This window comes from Strigops habroptila, chromosome Z, assembly GCF_004027225.2.
Source record: "Strigops habroptila isolate Jane chromosome Z, bStrHab1.2.pri, whole genome shotgun sequence".
Classification (NCBI taxonomy): Eukaryota; Metazoa; Chordata; class Aves; order Psittaciformes; family Psittacidae; genus Strigops; species Strigops habroptila.
In genome coordinates this window covers 53,191,354-53,216,475 of record NC_044302.2, presented here as the reverse complement: position 1 = coordinate 53,216,475, position 25,122 = coordinate 53,191,354, and the positions used below count along the sequence as shown (strand labels likewise).

Below are 25,122 nucleotides of genomic sequence, written 5' to 3'. Positions count from 1 at the left end.
CTTTTGGCAGCCCAGGCCTCCATCTTTCTCAAGGTTAAAACCTTAAGCATTCAAGGGACAGGCTTGAAAGCATCACCCTGTTTACATAATTAATTCCTGCAGGAACAGACAGTAATCACAGAAGTTCCATAGTTCAATATCAGCCTTGATTTTCTGCATAGCATCTCATAAACTACTTGCTTTCTACAAGAAGCAAAATAAAATACATTACTTGGTGGTCCAGCATGGGCAAGGATAAAATTTTCTATATTTCCCACGCTATTTCCATCCTAAGGAAATGGAAAACAAAGGAAAAAAATTCAAAGTATTTCTTTCATTAGAAACTTTATTACATTAACCTACAGGTATATGAAGTGAAATAAATGGTAGTGAAGGGCAGAATGATGAACATCAGTCATCTTTGGAAAATAGATATATTTTCACAACAAAACACTTTTTTGTTACAGCTAAGAAAAAAAGCCAAGCATACTTGATAGGTTTTCTTTAAAAATACATTACAGTTCAATCATATCAAAGCAAAGTCTTGTGGGCTAAAAAACTGAACATAGAAGAGTTAGGTTCAGTGCTCTAGCACTAGTATGAGTGTACCAAATTACATGATTTTCTGTACATTAATAAACATGCACCCATTTGTCTTTAGTAATTTTAACTACTATATATATAGTCTTTAATATAAAGCATTTTTGTCAAAATTAGCTCTGTATTCTTTAGTCTGGACTTTAGAGCTTCAGTTTAAGGATTATTATTTGGACACACCTAATAAAAAATTCAGCTGAAGTCACAGTACTTGAAAAATTCAGTATATTTTCAATAACGTTTCCCACTTTTGATTTTATCCCAACTTCACTTCAGAATAAACTTGACTTTGCAGATTGTCTCAACAGAAGGTATGAGTACAATGAAATCTTTCCCCTGTAATGTGCGTGTACATCTCCAATTAAAATTAATGGGAGTTTCTGAGTACATCAAGATAAGGACAGATTTTATGTGTAACAGTGTGTTGTGATTAAAAATCTTTGATACAGTAAAAAGCTTTTAGGTTCCTGATGCTTCTAAATGACCAGAATTAATATGCCTACATTATTTAAAACCTAAAGTTTATATTCACTACTTACTTTAAAACCAGTTATTAACTTTGTGCAGCATTTTGCACTTCATTAAACTGATAACGAGTTGCTAAGGGATAGCTATCTCCATTTTCAATGCTGTTTCTCGTTGTAATGTGAATATATAGAGGCGAGGTATCTCTTTCCATTACTGTCTGTGGGGAAGCCAGTTCTCTGAGTAGATGGTGTTTGCTAAAATTATCGTATCCACGATGGTATAGTATGCATGCTCAGAAATATTTAAGTTCTCTGAAAAGCATACTGCAATACAAAAAGGGCTGTGTGTCAGTCATGAGGATTGAGTTTAGGTTGTCTTAAATTGATAGCAGGGTATACACCCTAGCCGTACAGGAGACAGCAGGATTGCTAATGCGAGTCCCGTGCACTTTTTTCCTTTGGAATGATACATTGCCATCATTTAACAAGAATACATTACCCCTGCAGACAGTCTGTTTTCTGAGTGTCTACCAACGATCATTCACTGAAGTAAATTCACAAGTCATTTACTTGACCAATACGTATTGCAAATCCTGCTCAGATATATGCAGGCATTGCTTAATGCTGACTACACAGCAGGAGTTTTACCCACAAATAGAAAGGCAGACTTTGGAAATGTGTACATTTAGAACATACAAAATAGGCAAAATTATCAGAAACTCATCTGTTTTCATGAATATTTGGCTGAATTTATCACTTGAGGATATGTGACATACTGGAAATTTACAAACAATTGTAATTTATTCAGCTTTTCACTTTTTCATATAAAAAAGGAACTGTTTATATTATGAAGATTATCTGTGGTCTCCAAATTTTACACAGAGGAAGAAAATAAGTTTTTTTGAGCTCACAATTGCTAAATACAGCATTTGCTATTCATGGTTTGAAAGAAGAAAGGTTTTATTTTAAAGTCTGTTTCAAACGGTACAAACACATGTATATACCAGTAGCTCTACATGTTATCTATATGCACACAAACCAAATCAATACTTTTGCCTTACATGGGGATTAAATGGTAACTGGCTTTTGAAATCTTGTACTTAATTTCCGTACTTGCAAAATGCAAAGATAATAAAATTATTTGTTCCAAAGATACATAAGAAATGCCCAGGGAATTGCAAAACAGCCAGTGCTCATGGCCAGAAAGAACCATGTCACAGTGCACTTCATGCAGGCATATACGGGCACATCCGCAATGATGTCTTCAGTTGCAGATCTCTCATTTATCACCACTTCAGTGACAACAACTAAAAGCAAACTGTATTTCCATTTCAACTCTGGGGTTCCTTCTAAAAAAAACAAAAATAATAATCCATTCCTCCCCCCCCCCCCAGTTTTAATTCCAGTTGATCCTCTGTTGCCTTTAGTATTCCAAAGGCGACTGGTTGTGATTTTCTTAGGAATATATCAATGCTGTCACAATAGTGATAATTCTTTGTCTCAGACTATATTACAGTCCAGATGTAACAATAAAAAGTGTTGTGGCACTCCCTGTGCTAAGCTGGGCAACACATATTGACTGCTTTTCCTATCGTCATTATCACAGGTCTCGTGCCAAAATGTGACCCCAACGCAGAAAGAGGACTAGTGCTTCCCATTAAATGCCATACGATGCAACCACTTGTGTCCTTTCCTCATCAGTTGGGGATATACCAACCCCCAGGATGAGCTATTCACAAGAAGCTAGAGAGTTACTACCAGGGCAGGGTGGAAAAGCTTGCCAGGGTAACATTACAACCATGTTTAGCAGGTAGCATCACTGACAGCAACAGCAGCTGAAAGTAATATTGCGACATCATTTTTAAGTTTCTAAAGGTAACTTTCCTCTGAAAGAGAATGTCCAGCCTATATCAACCATTATTTCTTTTAGGCTGATGTGTCTGGGCAACAATTTTCCCTCAATACATGGATATCTTGGCAAATTTAATTTCCACTGAATTGTGCACTTAAAAACCAGAGTCTTTTGAAGGGAGAGAAAGGAGCCTTTTGGAAAGATTGTCTCCATCCATATAGTCAACAGAATATGCTAAACTTCACAGAGGGACTGTTTTTTACTTTTCTTCTGCATTCTTGTTATTATCCTCAACAAAAACACCTTGTTGGTTTGGGGTTTTTTTCCCCAATTAATTCATTAAGTTAAATAACTACACTAACTACCTCTGACAGAGATCAGTATGACATGAATTCTTACTTTAATCCTCTCCTCCTGCCCAGAGGTGTCTATAACCAGACAAAATAAAGGCCAGTTGGCAAAAATGCAAAAGAAATGGACACACAGTAGAGTATTTTTGTAATTAGAAGCTAGATCACTAAAAACACAGACACGCAGCGTAAAAATGGAGACACAAGTTAATGAAGAATGGGGAGTACATTATTAGCAATGCAAAAGACCAGCTTAAGCATGTGTTTCCCTACATCAATTATAAAAAAGAAAAGGTGCCTTTTGAGCAAATATGCACAGAGATTGCTTAGTTATTTCTAAGAAAAAAAATCAGAACACTTTACTATTTTTATTCTATATTACAGTCATTATTACTACCTGTTTATAAAATGTAAACCTTTTCTTGCAGTTAAGATTTACAGCAGTCATCACCTTTGTCCACTCCTTACATAATCAGTCCATGGTGACAAAAATAAACTGATTTAAGTTACATATTTATGAAGTAATAACTGATATGTTATGGATTATTTGTTGTGTACGGCAGAAACAGTGGTCAGAACTGCAATATATGAACATAGCAAAAGATTCGTTGAAGACTGGTGCTGCAGCACCAAGAGATCTTGAAGCAAGTAATACTGATGTATGCAATGATTTTATCTGCAAAACTATTCAAGCATGGTATGCCCACCACCAGTAATGGACAAAAAAGTGTAATGATGGATTTCCCAAACAACTGTAGAATTGTGTTTACTTATCCCTATCAGATCTTGTCTCTTAATATGTCTTGACTAAAGATCAGAATGGAAGGTAAGATTTGGCAAGGCAGTTTTTCTTCTACGTAACTAGTCGATCAGATCACCTATATGAAGTGGTATTTGGTAAATTGCAGTGTCCTGGGAGTATTTCTACTCTGAAATGTGACAAACATGAAGTCTATATTTAAAGTTGTTGAAATGGGTTGTTACCAAAACTGATCTGCAAACTAACATTTTTAAGCCAGTACATTTCAGTATAAATGTGTTGCATACCTGTTTCTATAAAATTTACTGCCATGAAAAAAACGAATGATGGATCCCCACAGTGTGGCATTTGTCCATCTGTCACTTGTATACACAATACAAACCTCATGTTGAGATTCTGTTTAATGTACAGCAGTTGTCTGCTGGACAGATTAGGAGCCAAATATGATGGTAAACTAGAAAAAGGAGCACAACCATGCCACTTTGCCCCTTCAGAGTCCCACTGTGCTACACGTCAGCTTTTGGGGTCATTCACTGCTGACCCCTTTCGTAGAGGATTTGGGGCTATCTCGAACTGGTAGCAAGTCATAATGACATGGAATATGGCTGTTTTTTGGAAGATCATAAGGATCCTGGTTGAAATGTCCACTGCTGCTGAATGCTCCCTGGACAACACTCACTGTAGGTTCTGTGATAAAAGAGAGCACATACATACTTTTAACACCAGAAGTGGCAAAGAGAAGGCAAGCACTGTACTTCATTTCGGTTCACATTAAAAAATATCCCCTCCTTTCTGCATCAATATAGAGATTCCTTGTCATGCATAGTCCTGAAATACAGGTGTAAAAACAAAGGTTGGTATTTAGAGGTTTTGGCTTTAAAGTAAGTTACACTTGTGGGCTTGCAACAGGGCCCTGCCATGAGTATATTTACTGACAGAAGCAAGTGGACCAGCATCTGTTCTTTGTGTGTGGACAAACTAAAAAAAAAAAAAACAAACAAAAACACAACACCAAAAAAACCCCCAAGAAAACCAAACAAAACCCTCCCAAAAAAACCCACCAACTTTTATTCAAGATTTTATAAAAATCCTTAGAAACACCATTAGGATAACTACCGTTCTGCATGACCCCAAAGTCTTCTGTAACTATACTAAAACAGTAGCTAGATGGGGCCCCTATCAGTGAAATACTACGCCTGTGGGTGAAGATGCTCTTTTTCTGACCAAGGGGAGGAAACAGATCTTTCCTATTCCTCCCATAAACTTAATCCAGCTGCATTCAATACTTGACAGCCTAATCTAGAGTTGAATTTTACTGTAGTCAAATGCTAAGCTTATCTTATGCCATTGTTTAAAGGCAGGCTTTCAAACCAGGGAAATTCAGAGGTATCTCTAGGTTACAGAACAGAGCTGAAGGTATTTCAAACTCTGTTCTTGGGAATTATACTGCTTATCTCAAAAGAATGAGACTGTTGTTACAGCTTTTGAGCAGAAAACAGAATCTGAATGCATCAACTTTTTTCTTTTTTTTTCAATGATTTTTCATGTGTTCTGTTTAAACTGATTCAAAGAATAAAAATCCTGTGCTCTTTGTTCTTAACTTTCCAACATCTAGAAGTAGATTTTGTACTTACCAACTTCATAAACATTCTTGTTGGCTGAAGCAGAGCCAGCGATCTCAGCATATGGGGAGTCCCTGCGTGCTGGTGACTTCATTTCAACATATCCACATTCCGAACTTTTTGGTACAAGAGCTGGTGGGTCTTTTATAGTAGCATATGGGTTCTCAGAACTACTTAATGAGCAATTACTTAAATTGTATTCTGAGTTCTTCACTAGATCTGCAAAAAGAAAAACATATTGTTCTCTCAAGTGTGCTGCATACTATGGACATTGCTGCTAACCAGGGCATTCTTTAATTTTGAGTTCAAAAAAGTCACTCATAAAAGACTATTTAAGTGGAAACCAGTCATAACACTTCAAAATTGTTATACAGCAAAGTACCTCTACTGCTATGCTCTTTTATGGGCTTGCTCTTGCCAGCAGCAAATTTCTTTTACAAGGTCTGAGAACCTTCAGTTCTCATTAAAATGGTAGCTAGAATTAACTACAGAAAATGCGTAGAATCAGTTTTTAATAGGAACTTCAGAATACGTCTTGCTTTTCTAATTGCTAAACTCAGGACACTCTTAAATTAAGTGATCTAAGACTGTTCTCAATAGCAATGTCTGGGCAAATGGTAAGGTGAAGTTAAGGATGATCATCTTAGGAACCAGAATGTGCACAAGCCCATGGGACTTGATGAAATCCATCCGCGGGTCCTGAGGGAGCTGGAGGATGAAGTTGCTAAGCCACTGTCTGTCATATCTGAAAAATCATGGCAGTCAGGTGAAGTTCCCAACGACTGGACAAAGGGAAATATAACCCCCATTTGCAAGATGGGGAAAATGGAAGATGCAGGGAACTACAGACCAGTCAGTCTCACCTCTGTGCCTGGCAGGATCATAGAGCAGATTCTCCTGGAAACCATTTTAGGGCACATGAAAGACAATGAGGTGGTTGGTGACAGGCAAATCCTGCCTGACCAATTTGGTGGCCTTCTATGATGAGGCTATGGAACTGATGGATAGCGGCAAAGCAGTTTGTGCCGCCTACCTGGACTTATGCAAAGTGTTCCAAACTATCCTGCACAACATCCTTGTCTCTAAACTGGAGAGACATAAATTTCATGGATGGAACACCCAGTGGATAAGGAATTGGCTGCATGGCCACATGCAGAAAGTTGCGGTCAACAGCTCAATGTCCAACTGGAGATGAGTAACGAGTGGTGTCCCTCAGGGGTCGCTGTTGGGACTGATTCTGTTCAACATCTTTGTTGGTGATGTGGACAGTGGGATTGAGTGCACCATCAGCAAGTTTGCTGATGACATCAAGCTGTGTGGTTCGGTTGATACGCTGGAGGGAAGGGATGCCATCCAGAGGGACCTTGACACACTTGAGAGGTGGCCAGTGCCAACCTCATGAAGTTTAACAATGTGAAATGCAAGGTCCTATGCACCTGGGTCGGGGCAATCCCAAGCACAGCTACAGGTTGGGCAGAGAAGTGATTCAGAGCAGCCATAAAGAGAAGGACTTGAGGGTGTTGGTTGATGAGAAACTGAACATGAGCCGGCAGTGCGCACTTGCAGCCCAGAAAGCCATGTCCTGGGCTGCATCAAAAGAAGCGTGACCAGCAGGTTGAAGGAGGTGATCCCGCCCCTCTACTCTGTTCTCATGAGACCCCACTTGGAGTATTGTGTGCAGTCCTGGTGTCCTCAGCATAAGAAGGACATGGAGCTGTTATAGCAAGTCCAGAGGAGGGCCACGAGGATGATCAAGGGGCTGGACCACCTCTTGTATGACAACAGGCTGAGAAAGTTGGGGCTGTTCAGCCTGGAGAAGAGAAGGCTGCTAGGATACCTCATAGCAGCCTTCCAGTATCTGAAGGGGGCCTACAAGGATGCTGGAGAGGGACTCTTCATTATGGACTGTAGTGCTAGGTCAAGGGGTAATGGGTTTAAACTTAAACAGGGGAAGTTCCGGTTAGATATAAGGAAGAAGTTCTTTACTGTGGGGGTGGTGAGGCACTGGAACAGGTTGCCCAAAGAAATGCTTCATCTCTGGCATTGTTCAAGGCTGGGCTAGACAGAGCCTTGGGCGACATGGTCTAGTGTGAGGTGTCCCTGCCCATGGCAGACGGGTTGGAAGCAGATGATCCTAAGGTACTTTCCAACCCTAGGCACTCTATGATTCTATGATTTTATAAGAATTTAAGTATGAGGCCGCACTGAAAGAGTAACCAGCTTCTTAAAACTTTCTGTAAGGTACACATAGGAGAAGTGAAAAGAAAACATCAGGAGGCTTGTTATTTCAGGATTTAACTGAAGAACAGATAACTAAGTAGTTTAAGAGAAGATGTGTTTTCTTATGCTGGGAAGAGATTTTGTGGTGTCTGTGTTCCTTTGTTTTCTGTGGTGTTCTGTGATACGCTGTGTTATTCAAGCTTTAGAGCTGAGGCTTTCTCAACTTGTCCCTGACTCTGAATATGCAGCATGAAGCTGACTTGGTGACCCTGTCAGTGGGTGGGTGCTTAACTTTGTGACTGCTTTAATATATTTTTAATTGGGCTTCCCTTAATCATAGAATCATAGAATTGTTTAGGTTGGAAAAGACCTTTAAGTTCATTGAGTCCAACTGTTAACCCAGCACTGCCAGGTCCATCACTAAACCATATCCGTAAGCACCACATCTACACCTCTTTTAAGTACCTCCAGGGACGGTGACTCCCCCACTTCCCTGGGCAGCCTGTTCCAATGCCTGAGCACCCTCCCTGTGAAGAAATTTTTCCCAACATCCAATCTAAACCTCCCCTGGTGCAGCCTGGGGCTGTTTCCTCTTGTCCTATCACTTGTTACTTGGGAGAGGAGACCAACCTCACCTCATTAGATCCTCCTTTCAGGTAGTTAAGAGAGTGATAAGGTCCTCCCTGAGCCTTCTCTTCTCCAGACTAAACAACCCCAGTTCCCTCAGCTGCCCCCCATCAGGCTTCTTCTCCAGACCCTTCACCAGCTTCGTTGCCCTTCTCTGGACCTGCTCCAGCACCTCAGTGTCTTCCTTGTAGTGAGGGGCCCAGAACTGAACACAGGATTCAAGGTGTGGCCTCACCAGTGCCAGTACAGGGGGATGATCCCTGCCCTGGCCCTGCTGGCTACGCTAGTGCTGATACAGGCCAGAATGCCATTGGCCTTCTTGGCTGCCTGGGCACAAGCTGGCTCATGTTGAGCCACCAATCGGCACCCCCAGATCCTTTTCCACTGAGCATCTTTCCAGCCACTCTTCCCCAGGCCTGTAGCTTTGCATGAGGTTGTTGTGACCCAAATCCAGGAAATGTCAGTTATAATAAACCACTCCTTCAGCTCAATTGTCCTGTATTATACACAAGGTGACAAACCAGCTGTCCTGTATTATACACAAGGTGACAAACCAGACATATTTGTCTCGTTATTCATATTAACACTTAGCTACACTTTTTTCATTTTCTAGATATCCAGGCAATTCTAGTCATGCTTGGCATACCATAATCATATAACAAAAATGGTGACACACACAAGTATGGTTCAATATGAAGTCTTACAAGAAAACCAGGTAATTCAAAAGATAAAAATATCATCACTACCCTGAATTTCTGAAGCTTTTAATTCCTCTCTATTCATATTTTCATACCTTTTCCAAAGGCCTGCAGTGAATGTGATGAAGCACTGCAGGCTTGCAGTCATGCAGTCCTACCATACCAGTTGCGAGAGGAATTGTATCTCTTTTAAAGCCCTTCATCAGAGGTAGCATTCATCCTTACCTGGCTCACTAGGCTGAATTCATCCTGTTCTGCTGCCTATTTAGAATAGAGCCATTTTGTGACTCAATCATTACAGAAACATTTGAGGTATGTGACACATAGGGGACTTAAAAAGGCTTGGCTTGTTGTTTTGGTTTTTTGTTGGGTTTTTTTGTTGGGATTTTATTTTATTTAAACCTTCCCTTCAAAAGAAAAAAAATTAAAAAAATTAATGCATTGATTAAGTGTCTAGGAATAATTTACTCCAAAATTATTTTATATTCTTGTCACACAGAAACCAAAGATAACTTAGAAGAGTAAACTGAATGTCTACATCATTCACGCAAATGCATCAGAAAATCACCTCACCTTTCAGGGACTTTCCCAAATATCCCCTATCAAGTCCAAAAGCACCTGAGAAAAACAACACAAATAAACAGAGTAGTTTTAAAATCAGAGAAAAGTGATTAGGTAACAGCTTCTAAAGCTTTTAAAATTGCCTTGGGACTAATTTCTACCTCAGCAGAATAATTCTCTTATAAGCCCTGTGAAACTGCCCGATATAGAGGTACAGAAGCACTGTTACTACTTGCTTGCATGCTTTCAAACAGTAGTTTTCTGAACAGAGGAAGTGGTTAAGGTCATAAGGCACCATTGAATAAACTAGTTCAACCTCACATATGTCACAGGCCATTACGTTTCCCCAGTTACTCTTGTATGAACCTAACAACTGCTGTTTGATTAAAGAGTATTTTTAGTCTGTATAAACCATATCTACCAGAAAGGCATCCTATCTTGACCTGAAGATCGCAGGGTATGTAAAGTTTGCTCCAGTTGTTGGTACTTTGCTTCCAAAGTTAACCACTCCCATTATGTTGCCCAAGGGCATTCTGTTCCAGTCCCTTGAGCTGCACAAATGGCCTAACACCTATTGTCTAAGTCTACAGCTTTGCAATTACCTGTTAGTAACAGATTTCTCTAAATATAAATCCCAATATAAACATCAGCAATCATCAGTGCCTGACAACTGTCTTCAGAGACCTGGCACTTACTTGGTTACTAATCCATACAATTAGCTTTGATTGATATTATGGAGTGCTCATTTTTTAGCTAGGTTGTATTGTGGTACTATGCTAGAAGCCTTACAAAAGCCTAAAATAATTTTATCTCTACAATATCTCTATAAAAAAATTTATAGATTCCAAGAATGAAATTATGTTACCTGAGGAGACCTAAACCAATTAATTTTATTCCTACCCCATCTTTATTTACTAGATTTCGTGTCAGCTATTCTGTTGTTTTTACTGAGACTAATGCCCAAGTCACTGGCCTAGAGTTACCCAAGTAATCCCATTTTACCTTCTAGAAAACAGACATAGTATCACCATTCATCCAGTACTGTAGAATCTCCCTGTTACACAAGTTCTACTGCAGTGGATTAACCACAGCCAGTAGAGGAGTCTTAAGTGCTAGTACAAATGCTGCAAGAAAGTGTAAAGTTGACACTGAGCATTATAACTGAAACCCTTTTCTAAAAGATCCCTGAGTCTGAATCGAGGTTAGAACAAGATTGGGGAAGAGCAGGGAAAAAAATAATGCTGCATACTGTTGTTCTGATTCCTAGAATCTGATACTGATAAGGACCAGTAATAAAGATAATTAAATGAGCTACATTGTATGGGCAATGAAAGTCCCTTTAAGGATTTCACTGGTCAGAGATATGGTCAGAGCAATCCAGCCTTTTTGGAATGCATGAAATTGGGAGAGGAGGAAAAGACAGCTAAAGATAGCACAAGGCAGAATACAGCAACTGTCACCACTTCTTGGGAGCTGTTCTTCCTAAGGACAGTGTTCTGTCTTCAGCAAACAGGCTTAGCTGGGAAGATGCTCCTAGAATTTACATCTGAAGCAGCTCAGATGATGAGAAACTACTTTAAAAAATACACTGATTCCATTTGGTGAGGATTAAAAAGAAAAGGATATATGCAACCCCTAATTTATTTAATAATATGTAATTTTTGTACAATGTAAAAATTGTACAAAAAGCAGACCCTTATTGTACAATACCCATTATTTTATGAAACTAATTAATAAGCAAATCTCTTTATAAAGATGAGATATTTTGCACATCTTGTCTCCATTGGGCATCAGACTGATTTGCTGTGACTGATTCGGTGTTCCTCAAAAGGAGTTACTTTTTATCTCTAAGGATGCTGCTTTAATGGAAAGTCAAATCCATGACCCTGAACCTCACACACAGTCTTACAAGCCTAGCATTACCGGAAGTGGAGAACCAGGAAAACATCCCTGCTTTTCAATCCATCCCAAACACAGTAAGTAACATTCATATTCTCCTTACTGTTTTTTTTCTGTTCTTACCAAGCTCATTGAGGTAGCCACCATGTTTCCAGTCTGCGGGCAGTGTCCCTGTGTAGTCCATGATGTTGCCTCGTTTTCCAGGTTCCACATTTTTAAGATTCACAAACAGCTGACTGTTTTTTGCCTGTATCAATGAAAGACACATAATAGAAACTGAAACTGATGGGAAGTTGCTGAATTTCCAGGTGATAATCAGGGAAAGTAAAACTAAACAGGAAACATTAGGGAAGCAAACCAAAGGTTCATTTACACAGAAGGATACAGATTTTTACGCTTTACCTTTGCGAGGGTCAGCCTGTCCATGTTGTTGACATGAGGTGGGGTAGTGCATTGAGTTAGAGTATGATAACTAGGGTTAGAGAAATAGTGACTGTTTGCATTTCCACCACTACCATGAGGAATGGTTTCTGAAACAGAAAAGAAAGAAAAATTAACAAGTAAAAATAACATGGCATTTCTTTCTCGGGATATGTTTTTGACAGTACTGTACTGATTTCAGAATCTGATTTAGTTTCTTGGGAAAAAAAAGAAAAAGTTTAAAAATCTTGCATCCATTTGAAGAAATTAGAGATAGTAACTGACTAGTCATTGCCTGAAGTTTCATGTACCCATCCCAATTCACATGCACTTTCATAGGCTGAAAACTCCTGTTTCAGGAGCATTGCTCTTTCTCTTAATTTGTTTTAAACTTGAGCCACTCTGCTATCTGCCTCTCTACAGAATCTTGCCACAGCTAGAGTAAAATCCTGATTTTCTACAGCTGTAACAGTCTTTCTGTATTCAAGCTGTTGGCATTGAACTTAAAGTCTCAGTAGAAACTATTTTTTGCCACACTTCTCAATTCTGTTTAAAAGTAGGCAAAGAGGAGTAGAAATGTCCATACTTCCACTTTTTAATGCAGAAAAAACATTTGAGGGTTCAAAATGTTACACAGTACAGCAAGGTATATGGTCACTTGTTCCTTACAGTTAATGTATCTCACCAGGGTAAGCCACGTTCAGAGTATCAAAAGCAGAGATTGAAAGACTATGATGCAGAACAAAAATAAGCAGCTATAGATGCTGGCACAGGCTCATTCTGAACTCAGGTGAACTGTCTCTGATAGCTGAAAGGTAAGCACACAAGTCTACCACTGCATCCAACTGGCCTCGTGTGCCAGTTCACCTGCACTGCTGTCAGTGTGGTCTCAGAAGCTTCTCTCCTGTGAAAGGCAGTTGAGAGCAGTGTCTCAGTCTTCCTCTTCCTAAAGAGGGAAACCCTCCCCTGCCTCTATTTCCAGGAAAGCTTCCAAGGCAGAACTGTAGACATCGTTTTTGAAATCAAGTATGTTCCTGCTCACAGCAGCCCTTGCTAATGCAAAATGTGAAACATGCACAATTAAGCCCTGTTAGGGGCACAGATGAACCACTTCAGAGCTCAGCTAAAAAAGCATAAGATCAAAAGACAGAGAAAAAACCCTGCTCTAAATATCACTTACCTGAAATGGCGTAATCTGCATTGATGACCCGCATAGCAGGGGTATAGGTCACTGCAGGCATATTTGTTTCTTTTCCTTTCTGCTTTTGCCTGTAAATTATGAACAGCACTAGCAGGAAAAGCACAACCAGGACAAGAATAATGATGCCTGCTATAGCCCCTATCTGGTAAGAATCAGCAGGGATGGCAGCACTGGTACGGCTTAAACTGTTCAAGTTTCCCACTATAATTACACCAGCTGAAACACAAGAAGAAATGAAAATATGTGGCATAAATTCAGAGGCTTATGTATCAGGAGCAGAAGACAATATTTCACTTCTAAACCCTTCTGCTAATTTAACTGCACTTAATAATGCCAAAATAGAACTATGTCAGAAACCAATATGAAGACAATCCTAGCCTTAAGGAAAAGCATTCATCTTCTTCATTGAAACAGATGTTTTCATGGAGTTGAAAAAGTAAGAACACTAGCTTGGCAAAAGCAGAGAGCAGGTAAAGCACATGCTCTATCAGCAGCTTTGGACAGCACAGCACTGTAAAACATTTTATGAAATCTACAGTTGAATGCTTTGCTCCAACAAACTATCACTGAGGCATCTAATACTTTACAGAACATGAATAATTTAATAGAATGGACTATTTAAACACACATGCCTTATCATGTTAATTTAATGAATGATACAGATATGGCAATTAATATGTTAATCCAAGTTTTATATCAAACAATTACAATAATTTTATTGCATCTAGGTTTTACCTTGATCACACCTGGCCCCTTTCCAGCCTGGGCTGCAGTAACATGTTCCTGTGATGTGGTCACAAGTTGAGTTGTTCAGACAGTCACATATCTGCCGGCATCCATACCCATACGTACCTTGAGGGCATTCTGCACAAAAGAGTGCAAATAAACATCAGACATAATACTGCTTAAATGTTTTGGTGTTACAGATCTACAGCACTTTACAGGCTATCATTTATTTCTAACCTCATACGTTTTTGTACATGGCCAGCAGATGGCAATGTGTTATTAGTAGCAGACCTAAAGAGATGTTCTTAAGAGGTCCTCTCTGTATAGGTGTGTATGTGTGGGAAAAGAGATGGTATTCAGAAGTGATTTTCCTTTACTTGTAATGTTGTTGTCGCCAAGGCAATGAAATTAAGAAAGAAAACAAAATAAAATAAAACAAAACAACAACAAAATTTTATCCCTGCCCCAAACAAACCCAAACCCCAATATTTAAAAGGTAGAAGACCCTTTAAAATGGCAACGAAGTGCCAAATTTACACCAGAACGTCAAGTCTCACAAGTTACTCAGATCCCTTCTTGAAATATCACATAATCATATGAGTGGAGCCAGACGTCTGGCTGGTGTTATGTCATATGACAGATGCGCTGATGTGGTAAAAGAGCAAGAGTATGCTTACAGCATACTTTGGTACTGCAATGTATATGCTGAGAAACTACCTACAGGAGAAAAATGGTAAATTATGAAAAATAAGCTCATTGGAAGAGTTTTACATTATTGTTTTCTCATGCAGAATGACTTCAATATAATAACTAGTTACTGATCAAAGTGTCTTCTACATCATGTAATCAGCATGATAGAGAATTATCCTACACTGATAAAAATTATTTCTTCTATACCACCACCTCTGTTAGTGTGTGGCTTGTTGCACTGCTGTAGTTCTGATAGCTTGAGGAATTTCTTGCATTTCTTCACCTTCTGAGGTTCAATTTTCTGAAATCTCTCAAGAGTTTGTAACTATATTAATTTGGTTTTTGTCTTTAAAAGAGTCTAACTCATCTTTTATGTATTTGTAATTTAGAATAATTTACAAGATAATGTAACACAGTGGGTGCCAGATAAATATTTTTACTGTCTTGGTAAATCTAGACTCAAGTGAAATTTCATGCTTATATACCTTCTCCTTCTCTTGGGTATACTCAATAAAATAAGATTATAAGTACTGAGGACAATGGCTGGGCAAAACCCATCACACTATAATGTATTTTGGCATTTTGAAATCTGAACTGGAATGAAAAGTCCATTTTTAAAACTTACATTCAAGTTCAGAAATACAAAAATGTTTAGTTTAATACCGTTAAATCATTATCAAATTATACTGTAAAGTATAAAATCTATAAAACTTAATTCTAAAGCTAGATTTGCTGAAGTATTCAAAATTATTTTTTATAACATATCAGGTTGAATGGACTGCTTTGCACTGCAGTATAACGCATGAAGTGTGGGAGCACCACTGTAGTGTCAGCAAAAGTTGGGCCAACAGCCTTATTATTCTTTTAATATTGTACAGCATCATAACACCACTGATGTCAGTGGTGTTATTCTTTTTTTTTTCTTCGGTAAAGAACCACACACATATGAAAACAAAATGCCATCTATTATGCTTTTATCATCAAATTGTTCTGTAAAACCACATTGTAAAGATTAATTTTATCCTCTAGGATTGATGTATTTCTTTACTTTTCTATTAGTTTTCATTGTGGTTTATGCTAATGACAATTACTTGGATTCATTTGCTACATGACAGAGTTGTTGGGGGTTTTTTAGCATTAGGTCCAAAGCAACTACACTGCAGTACAAATGCCTCTTACATGTAGCTATAAATTGAAAGAGCGAGCCATTCCAATCATAATCAGTCTCAGTAACTAATTCTGAGGGCTTTCATCTGTTTGCAAAAAGCTTAGGTCCAACTCCTGAAGCTCTTTCCCCATCAAAATTCCCACTGAAGTGAAGAGGTTGTATCACAACACTGTCCAAAACAACAGAGGGTCGGCTCAGGGTTTAATATTCGCTATCATGCATGGACAATTCCCACCCCTACTCACTCTGCTCACAATGCTTCCCCATGAACCCTGTGCGGCAGGTGCACTGCCCACTGATGTGGTCGCAGTCAGCTCCGTTCTGACATTGGCATATCAGTGCACAGTCCTTCCCATAAAACCCTAGGGGACATCCTGCAATACAAGAAGGGGTAGGGGAAAAGGAGTGAAACAACTGCTCTGGAAATAAAATGCAAACGTCCTGGTTAAGTATGTTATTGAGAAGTCATACCTATAGCCCTGCTATTCAGCATGGCATTCTATAAACATAATAGATCAAGACCTACCCTATTTTAAGTGGTTTAAAATATATGTTAGGCAAAAACTACATAAAAATGAGGTTGGGAAATTGCACAGACAGCAGATGTTCAGAAGAAGGCAGCAAGAAGGTCTCTTCAAAGAAATGGGTTTAAGAAGGTATTTGAAGGAGGAGAAAGAGGGCAGTTTCTGAACCAAAGCAGGGAGTCCATACAGTGATAAATGAACCCTTGGACATACTTTTGCACAGTTGATGTTGAAACATAAAAAAATAAGAATAATAACATATTGTATCTCAGCTCCTTGCCAAGATACCATTTCAGCATGAAGAAGACATATCACCACAGAGAGATCATTATTCACCAGCAGGAAGCAAAATAACCACGATAGCTGACATCTGAACCAGTATGGTGAATGTCTTCCCGAACTGCATCCATATGGCCTTATAATAGATCTGTTATTTCCTGCCACTATGACATTATTCACTTGAAAAAGAAGAGTTCTGATTATATGAAAAAGTGTACTTAAGAACTGAATGCAAAACACAGCAGTCTTACTTTTCTTGAGTTCCAAGATAACAGTTGTGTACAGATTACAGACAGTAGGGGTGCCTGGATTGAAGGTAAACCAAATTGAAGCTGTAATGTGATAAAAGAAGCCATCTTTATGAGCATCTATCTCTAATAAATGTTTACTTCTCAAACTTAGTATGAACTCTTACCCAACATACAATGAGTGCCATATACCCAGAGCCAGCCACTGCATGGCTGGTATTTTAATGTTAATGAAAAGTTCGGGGGGGGGGGGGGGGATCATCAGATTAGTTATTAATTACATGAAGAAAATTCAAAAATTATAACATTAGAGTCTAGTGAAGTTAAGTTTCTGAGTTCCAAATAAAATAGCTTTATCAGTGTCTGAATTACAGGTGCTGAGCCAGAGCTGTTGTTAAAACTGCTCCTGGAGATAGCAGTTACAGATACAACATGTACTGGATGATCACTTTGCAGTGACAACAGGCACTGTGCCCCAGCAGGCCACAGCCACAGCTAAGCTAGAAGCTATTCTCACGGCTTCAGTCAGCTCTGTGTTATCTTACAGTCTTGGCCATCAGGTCCCTGCTACTAGAGCACTTCCTAGGGAGGTTTCAGAGAGGGAAGAAATAAAATGGTACCATCATCCCACCCTGTGGGGAACGCTTGAAGAACTGACACTATCAGTGCTTTGGACTGCAGCCAAACCACACATACACAATGGTAGCATCTGAATGTCAAAGTCATTCTGTGTGTGCACGATAGACTTTTCCACAGGGATGCCTAGCTGCAGCCAAAAGTTGTCTTCTTCTGAAGGAATGCTAAAGAGGAGCCCAAACGTAGTGACCAGCACTCTGACAGTGCTTATACAACGGCCTTCCCTGCAACCATGGAGGCAATGTGTTGCATCTTCTGTATCAAAAAAGTTCAGGAGCATGGGAAGAAATTAATGGTTAAAGTGTGAAAATACTGAAGAAAAATTCTGTCACTGACTTTAGACTAAGGATGGATAACAAAAGTCACTTACTTTGTGTACAGTAAAGGCCAGTCCATCCTGGGGTACATTTGCACTCCCCATCGTAGGCACTGCAGTAAGCTCCATTATGGCAGTTGCAGGTGTGGATGCAGTTTGGTCCCCAGTGGGAAGGTGGGCAAGCTAAAACAACAATTAATCTCGAATGACAAAGATCCTTGATACCCAGGAACAGAGCTGCTTACATTCATATATGAGCACTGCTTCATTTGGGGTTTGATTTTCTTTTAAACACATTTTTTGGGCTGCTTCATTCGGAGAAAAAAATAGTCACAGGCTTTTTTTTTTTTAACTGAGGAATCATTTTAGTCTAGATAGAAAGCACTGAAAAATAGATAAAAGATTAGATGTGTGAAAGAAACCAGTGATACATACTTGATACTCAGCAACTAGGACACTCATACCAGCTTTCACATAGAGAAAGCCACGTAAGTTTCCTTTCTTAATTTATTTTTTAATCTGCAAACAGTTCAATAAGCACAATTAAGGGAATAAGCCTTTTAAGCCTCAAAAGTGAAGAAGAAAGAACAGAGACAATTGAAACATGTCTTATAGCCTTAGACCCAAGAGCAATAGACACACTGATTGCTTTAAACCCAGTACTAAGCTTACTTCTTGTATTTCCACTGTTAAATTCTACTCAGATGCCTAAATGTGGTGCATATAATCAGGACCATACATTAATAATGTCAACTCAGTTGCTTCTGTGGGTCCATTAATCAATATAATACATTTAAAACCCAAGTAATTATCTATAAAATGGTGATTTTTTTTCATTCACAATCATGTGGACATGTTACAAAATAGAATTTTACTGTAGATTTTTGACTGCTTTGAAAATGTCATGGTGAATGAATTTGATCTTACATGCTGCCATTAGAATAGTGAAGTGGTTCCAAAATGCTAGTTACTATGCAGACACAGCAAAAAATAATTTTCGTCGTGTCAGAATATCACTAAGTGCAGAGGTTACTCTAAGAATAGCCCCTTTCTGCTGATTAGGATTCACATCCTGAGGTTTTTATTTGTTTCTTTAGTTAAAGCTAAGAATAGTTTTATGGAAGTAAAACATGAGTATTTCATAGGAGAGAAGAAAGAGCTCTGACACCAAAGCCTTAGCTTTATACCTGTGTAAGTTTAAAAAGGCTGATAACTCCTTATTGTTGTGTACTGATTTAGTTGTCCAGAGACCTGTCTGACAGCAACAAAAATTCCTGAATCCTTTAAATGTTTGCGTAATGATACATCTATGTGTAGGCTGTACTTTTGCAAAGTGTTCTCTTTGCCCAAATTTCACTTCATTAAGAAATACCCTATGTTGTATTGGAAAAAAGTATTAAGTTTGGTTTTTGTTCTTCCAATTTCAATTGTGCCACATAATGATTTTTATTATTGTTTTGTGTTCAAAATTAGTGGTCAACTAAGAAGGAATGTAAATCACATACAGACGAAAGGTTGGAAGTTTCAAAAAATTTGCTGGTTCCAAAAGAAATTAATGGAATCATTATTTTCCATGTGAACGAAAGGCCTTTATACAAAGCAAATAAACTTCCTCTGTTACAGTCCATGAGCACAGCCTCAATAGACACTTCCATTCATATTGCTTGCACCATTTTCTCATTGATTCAGTGAGTAAAAGTCCCTCCTTCTCCTAAATACCCCTATTCTGCTACTCTCCCAAATACCTACTTATTTTACCATAAAAAGAGGGACCTTTGTTGCTACTGGCTTCCACAGAAACAGGCCCAAGATTTATTTTGGTATCATATTGACTTGTGCATGCTAATTACTTCACAGAATGTAGCCAGCAAAGCTTTTTTTCCAAATTGACCAGATGTGACATTGCAGTGGTACAGAGCCAGCTAACCTGGACCAGTCAAACTGTAAGTGATATAAAACAATGAGGCATGTTATTAGGAAATGCACCTCCCTGGAAACCTCACCACAATGTCTTTTGAATTTTGACATATCAGGGTCTTGTACAGCTTCTTTTGTTCATAAAAATAGGTTGGCTGAAATTTTGGCATGCCATGTGTGCCAGACTCTATGGATTTTGGTACCTTATGGAGCTGGATATGCTTCTTGTGAGAATTTTGCTTCAGATATTTATTTCCTGACATTAGTAATTTGCATAGATCAAGCAAGGCATCTGGGAGTGCCTAATTATTTAATAAAATATGAAACAATAAAATTACCCTTCTCCTTTTTAAATCAGTAACAAAGTAGTCCCTGAGTTTAGCATACCAAGACAATACTTGAGTGAGGTAGAAATGACACTAAAAATGTGTATCTGTGAAACATTTATAAAAAGAAGAAAGGAAAAAAAACATCAAAAAGTTATAAGTACTTTAAAAAGTCATGGTGAAAAAATTCTTAACAAGATGTTCAAATGTTTAACAAGAATAAGGATGATCTTGCAGCCAGAGCAGTGAATTGTATCTGAGAAAATCTTGGCTTTGTTCTGAGCCTTGCCAGCAGCTCTATATGCAACTGTGTTAAGAAAAAAACACTCTGTATTTAAGTGCCTCAGCTCCTAATTTGTAAAATAATACTTCCATTATACATAAGATTGTCCTGAGAATACAAGCCCTGGTATCTTCACATTACTATGGTAAGACTGAAGAATTACAGACAAGAAAACTACAAGTCAAGAACCCTCTCTTCAATTCAAGATTCATCAAGTCAGAGACTTTTTCATGTTGAAAGAGACCTCTAGCATCACCTAGTCCAACATCAAAGGATCTTCAACAGTGAAAATTTCACAACCTCTTTCAGGCTGGAGACTTCAGAGCCTCTGTGGACAACTGCTGTGCTTGACCACTCACACAGTAGGGATTTTTTTTTTTTTTTCTTTTATCTAGCGAAAGTAACCCTTGCTGCAACTTCTGAAACAAATCTCATCCAGCTTCTCTACAACTCTTCTTTGGACAGTGGAAGACTGAAAATTGATCACTTCCTGTTGTATGCTCCAGCCCACTTACTAGGAAAATCATAGTGCAGATGTGTTTCTGATAGTGCTGATGAAGTGCAGAAAAGTTTAGATCTCTTCATTATATACCATGAAGTCCTCATTTCCGACTTAGACAGTGTTTCTTTACCAAAAAACTAGACAATTTAAATAGCCAAACCTTGAATAATTGTTTCAAAAATAAAGGAAAAAAAGATGATACTTACGCTGAGAGCAGTCACTACCAATCCAGCCAGGGTAACACTGACAGGATCTATCAATAGGATTACACGTTCCGTTATTGGTGCAGGTGCATATGCCAATGCAGTTCTTGCCAAATCTGCCACTGGGACACACTGAGAACAAGTTGTCAGAATTAGAACTCCTTAGTAGATTGTATTTTCTTTATTTCAAGAGAAAGCAACTGGTACTTGGATCAAGAAATGTGTTGCTTAGTATAATGTTAAAGTAAGGCATTAAAAATTCTGGTAAGACCATTATACATACTCATTATACAAATAATGCAAACAAGAATACAATAGGTTTTATACTTCAGGATCAAATGTTCAAACAGCTTAAACCTGCTTAAGATTTCTAATTTATAAGCTGCACATACTAAAAGAAAAACTATTTTTGGTTTTATTGTTTCCAAATGATGAAATGAAAATTATTACAGTGCTTGGTCTGCATCCCATGAAGTCTTTATTACAACATGTACCTTCATTACAGAGGGCTCCTGTAAATCCAGGTAAGCAGTCACACAAGCCAGTAATGTGGTGGCAGGGACCGCTGCTGTGTACACACTGGGGGCATGTCTGGCTGCAGCGGTGTCCATAAAACCCAGGGGAACAAACTGGAATCAGAAAGAACAGATTGTCATTGCTTCCTCTATTTTCTATATGGCTGTGAACTGCTCTTCAGTGCATGAGTTCCTGACTTTCTATTAGCTCTCCTTTCTAAATACACAAGAATTGCAGTGGTGGTTGTTATGATTCATAAAGTCCCATGCTTTACACTCACAAAAGGAAATTTGCTCGTCTTCCTCAAGGGTTTACTATATGCTAGTTAGTAATGATTTAGTTGACATTCTATTACCTGCCAGGCCTCACTGTATTTGAGTTACGCTTGAAATGCGTGTATACTATATATATGTATTTTGCTATACACTACATGTCCTCTGCCACATCAATGTCTTTTAAAGCATGTTTGAAGAAAAGTAATTTAAAAAAAATAGAGTGGATAGTTTTATCTGTAGATGACTAGGGTCATCTTAGACTTGACTTCTGTGTTTCCTAACTTAGAATACAAATAGCCATTCCTTCACTGAGAAAAACATACAAATGTTTTCCATTCATCCTTTCATTTAGGTATTCACTGTACTCATTACATGGTGCTGACAGCTATGCATCACCTAACTTTTAGGGAACTTAAGAGCAGAAACAGAGAGTTATCCACTTAATTCTTACACTTAAGGCACTGGTTTCTTAAAAAAAAAAGAAGGGGGGGGGAAAGAAAAAGACTGTTGCATAAAATCTCCTTTGTTACTTTAATCCCTTTTGGCATTCATTTCCTGATAAATTAGAATATTAGGTAATGCATCAAGAGAAATACCTGTTTCACAGCAGCAATTAGCACTGATGAAAACTAACTTGGAATCTTTTCAGTATTTTAATTTCATTCAAGATTCAGTCTTTTAATTATACACTTTATACAAGTTATGTGGCCAGACCTCTCCAGAGAGATTAACTTTTCCAAGTGAAACAGTGCCAAAATGTCTTCCTGTTTACTGAAAAGGCACTTTCTGACTGGGATCCAAATTATTCATATGATCTTTGTCTTCCCGGCCTCCAGACCGTATATCAGAGTGGGACTCTGAGAGCCCCCGGTCTGGTTATAGGCACAGTTCCAAAACACAGGGAACATTTTTATATGTAATGTTACACTTAGTCTGCCTTTGGATTAACTGAGTAACTGCTAGGCCATTAGAGATTAGATAGCAAGAATAATTTCTGCAGTTAGTTAGAAATGCTTAAGGAATACTAATGCAACACTAATGTGGGATTTAGCAGTGCCATAGGCAATCACATTCTTCAGCTTGAAATCTTGCCATTCCTAGACAGTAAGACTTTGTCCTCCTCTGGTTCTTCTTCTACCTTCTAGTAATCATGTAATGTCATCTCCTGCCTTTTAAGCCTCTTTTGGAGACCCTATGAGCACTTGGCCTTACTACACCTGCTTCTTGACCCTGTTTCTGGATGACCGCCTCTCAAAACAAGGCTACCCTCCAAGCGCAGAGGACTCACATTTCTCTTCTCTGAACACCTTTCCCTCACAGCTTCAACAATTTAGGCTGAAGGCAGCTCGACTGCTGACAAACTGCAACAAATCTTGGAAGGGTAGATATTTTGTTCATCAGCTTATTTTTGCCTCCCTGTTTTTGGTATGATTTGCCCCAGTTCATCTGTATCTCTCTTCTTGTAACATTTAAATTTTACAAAGACAATTTTTCCAAATGCAACTACGGGTACATATGATATCATCTACTTACTGTAAGGCCTTATCCCACTGGCCATTCTTTGCTGCTTCAAAGTAAGTCTTAAAAGAAAGCAGTAATGATTAGCCAATGATTAGACTCAATCGGAAGCCTGGGTGTCTAGCTGCTGAATCTCATACATGTTTTATTTACCTACTAAAATATGTATTACAAAATCAATCACATTTGGAAATGCTTGCCTTTAGAATGGAATGCCTTACTAAATTTGTTTCTTTGAAAGTCATGTGCATAGCAATGTCACAGCACAGACAGTGAACAGAAGTTCTACAAGAAGAGCACTACTAGTTGAAAACACTTTTTCATTTCAGGTAACATTTATTTCTGTATATTCATATATACAGAATATAATTTGACACAATATCCAATCAAGGACTGTTTCATAGTACTTCATCCTACAATTAAAAAAGCATTATGGTATTATATTCCAAGTAAGGGAGGGAGAAACAGAGATTTTAAAGGATTTATTTTGTCCTTACTTCTCTGACAAGTGGCGCCTCTGTATCCTGGTGCACACTCACAGATTCCATCATCTGGAGAGCAGGATGCTCCATTTTTGCAGTAACAAGACAACGAGCAATTTGGGCCCCACTGTCCCTCAGCACACACACTGTCACAGTGAATGCCTGCAACCATAAATAAACAAATCTGTTAGCCTTTGTAAAGAACTCTTACATGTAGTTAGTTTAAACCTTTGGTCCCCGGGAATCATTTTTAAAACAAAGCTCACAAAACTTGTTTATGAAAATATCACTAACATCAGGAAAATAGGAAAAGATAAACTTGCATCTCTGCTCCTGCCTTCCCCCAGAACAGTCAGTTTCTTTCATTTTCCAGTTTTGAAAGATGTACATAAGGGCTGACCCTGAGTTCTGTAACAGGAAAGCACTTCTGCAGATTTACAGGGAATGTAAGAGCTCCATGGGATGCTACCTCCAGGCTTCCTGCCTGCAGATACTTTAGTATCTACAAAGATGAATGCAAACCTCTGAATAGGATAAAAAGTTTGATAATTTTCCAAAACATTTACACATATAAAAATTTAAAAAGGTCTTTTATTCCTCACACTTTCACCACTGGTATCAGTAAAAAGAATCAAAAGAAGAAAGTAATTTAAATGCAGCAAAATAATGGCTTTTGCTTCCTCCATAATGGCTATTTCAAAACAGCAAAAGCTTATTTTCAATTTTTATGTTAGGGAAATACACGACAAAATGTTTTGCAGAAACTTTTCCTCCTCAATGTAAAAATACTTTAGGTTTGACATAATTTTATGTAATAATAGGGTGCAAGACATGGAATGATTTCTAATTAGTCGTGAGCTGATTATGCTCAGCCTCATACCAAATGGAAAAATGTAGCACACACAAAGGGTTTCCAAACACACCATGTGAACATTCCAAAATGCTTAGCTGCAACAGTGTTAAGGATGCTGGTCAGTCAGTGCTTTGTCTAACCATTTTTGGCATAAAGTTGATTATAAAATGGCCATAACCTGGACACCTATACATAAATCATAATACAAACTGCTAATTACAATCATCCAGTCATGCAGTGTTTTATTTCTTTGCAACTCAGCAACATTAGATATAACTTTCCTGTTTGCTTTTTCCACTATCTGCTTTCTAAAAGCATGCTGCATGTTAAATGCCAGCAGGCACCACTGTGGAACTCAGACCGTACTGTGTCTACAGTACTTTGCATTAACAATTAAGTATTATTGT

At 38.3% G+C, this 25,122-nt stretch overlaps 1 protein-coding gene across 2 annotated transcripts in view; it reads right to left on the bottom strand.

The window, feature by feature from the left end:
- The window catches only part of MEGF10 (multiple EGF like domains 10), a 102,205-nt gene continuing 77,083 nt past the window's right edge, over positions 1-25,122 (bottom strand). The window contains exons 14-25 of one of the 2 annotated variants that reach the window (XM_030512614.1): positions 23,878-24,024; positions 21,566-21,700; positions 21,075-21,203; positions 17,895-18,023; positions 16,083-16,211; positions 13,989-14,117; positions 13,233-13,469; positions 12,035-12,162; positions 11,756-11,879; positions 9,746-9,790; positions 5,640-5,846; positions 1-4,833 (exon numbers count right to left, since the gene is read on the bottom strand). In XM_030512614.1, the coding sequence (XP_030368474.1) occupies positions 4,772-4,833; positions 5,640-5,846; positions 9,746-9,790; positions 11,756-11,879; positions 12,035-12,162; positions 13,233-13,469; positions 13,989-14,117; positions 16,083-16,211; positions 17,895-18,023; positions 21,075-21,203; positions 21,566-21,700; positions 23,878-24,024 (1,601 nt within the window). In that variant the 3' untranslated portion in view covers positions 1-4,771. The remainder of the gene's footprint in view (positions 4,834-5,639; positions 5,847-9,745; positions 9,791-11,755; positions 11,880-12,034; positions 12,163-13,232; positions 13,470-13,988; positions 14,118-16,082; positions 16,212-17,894; positions 18,024-21,074; positions 21,204-21,565; positions 21,701-23,877; positions 24,025-25,122) is intronic. The other variant, XM_030512613.1, reaches the window with a different exon arrangement.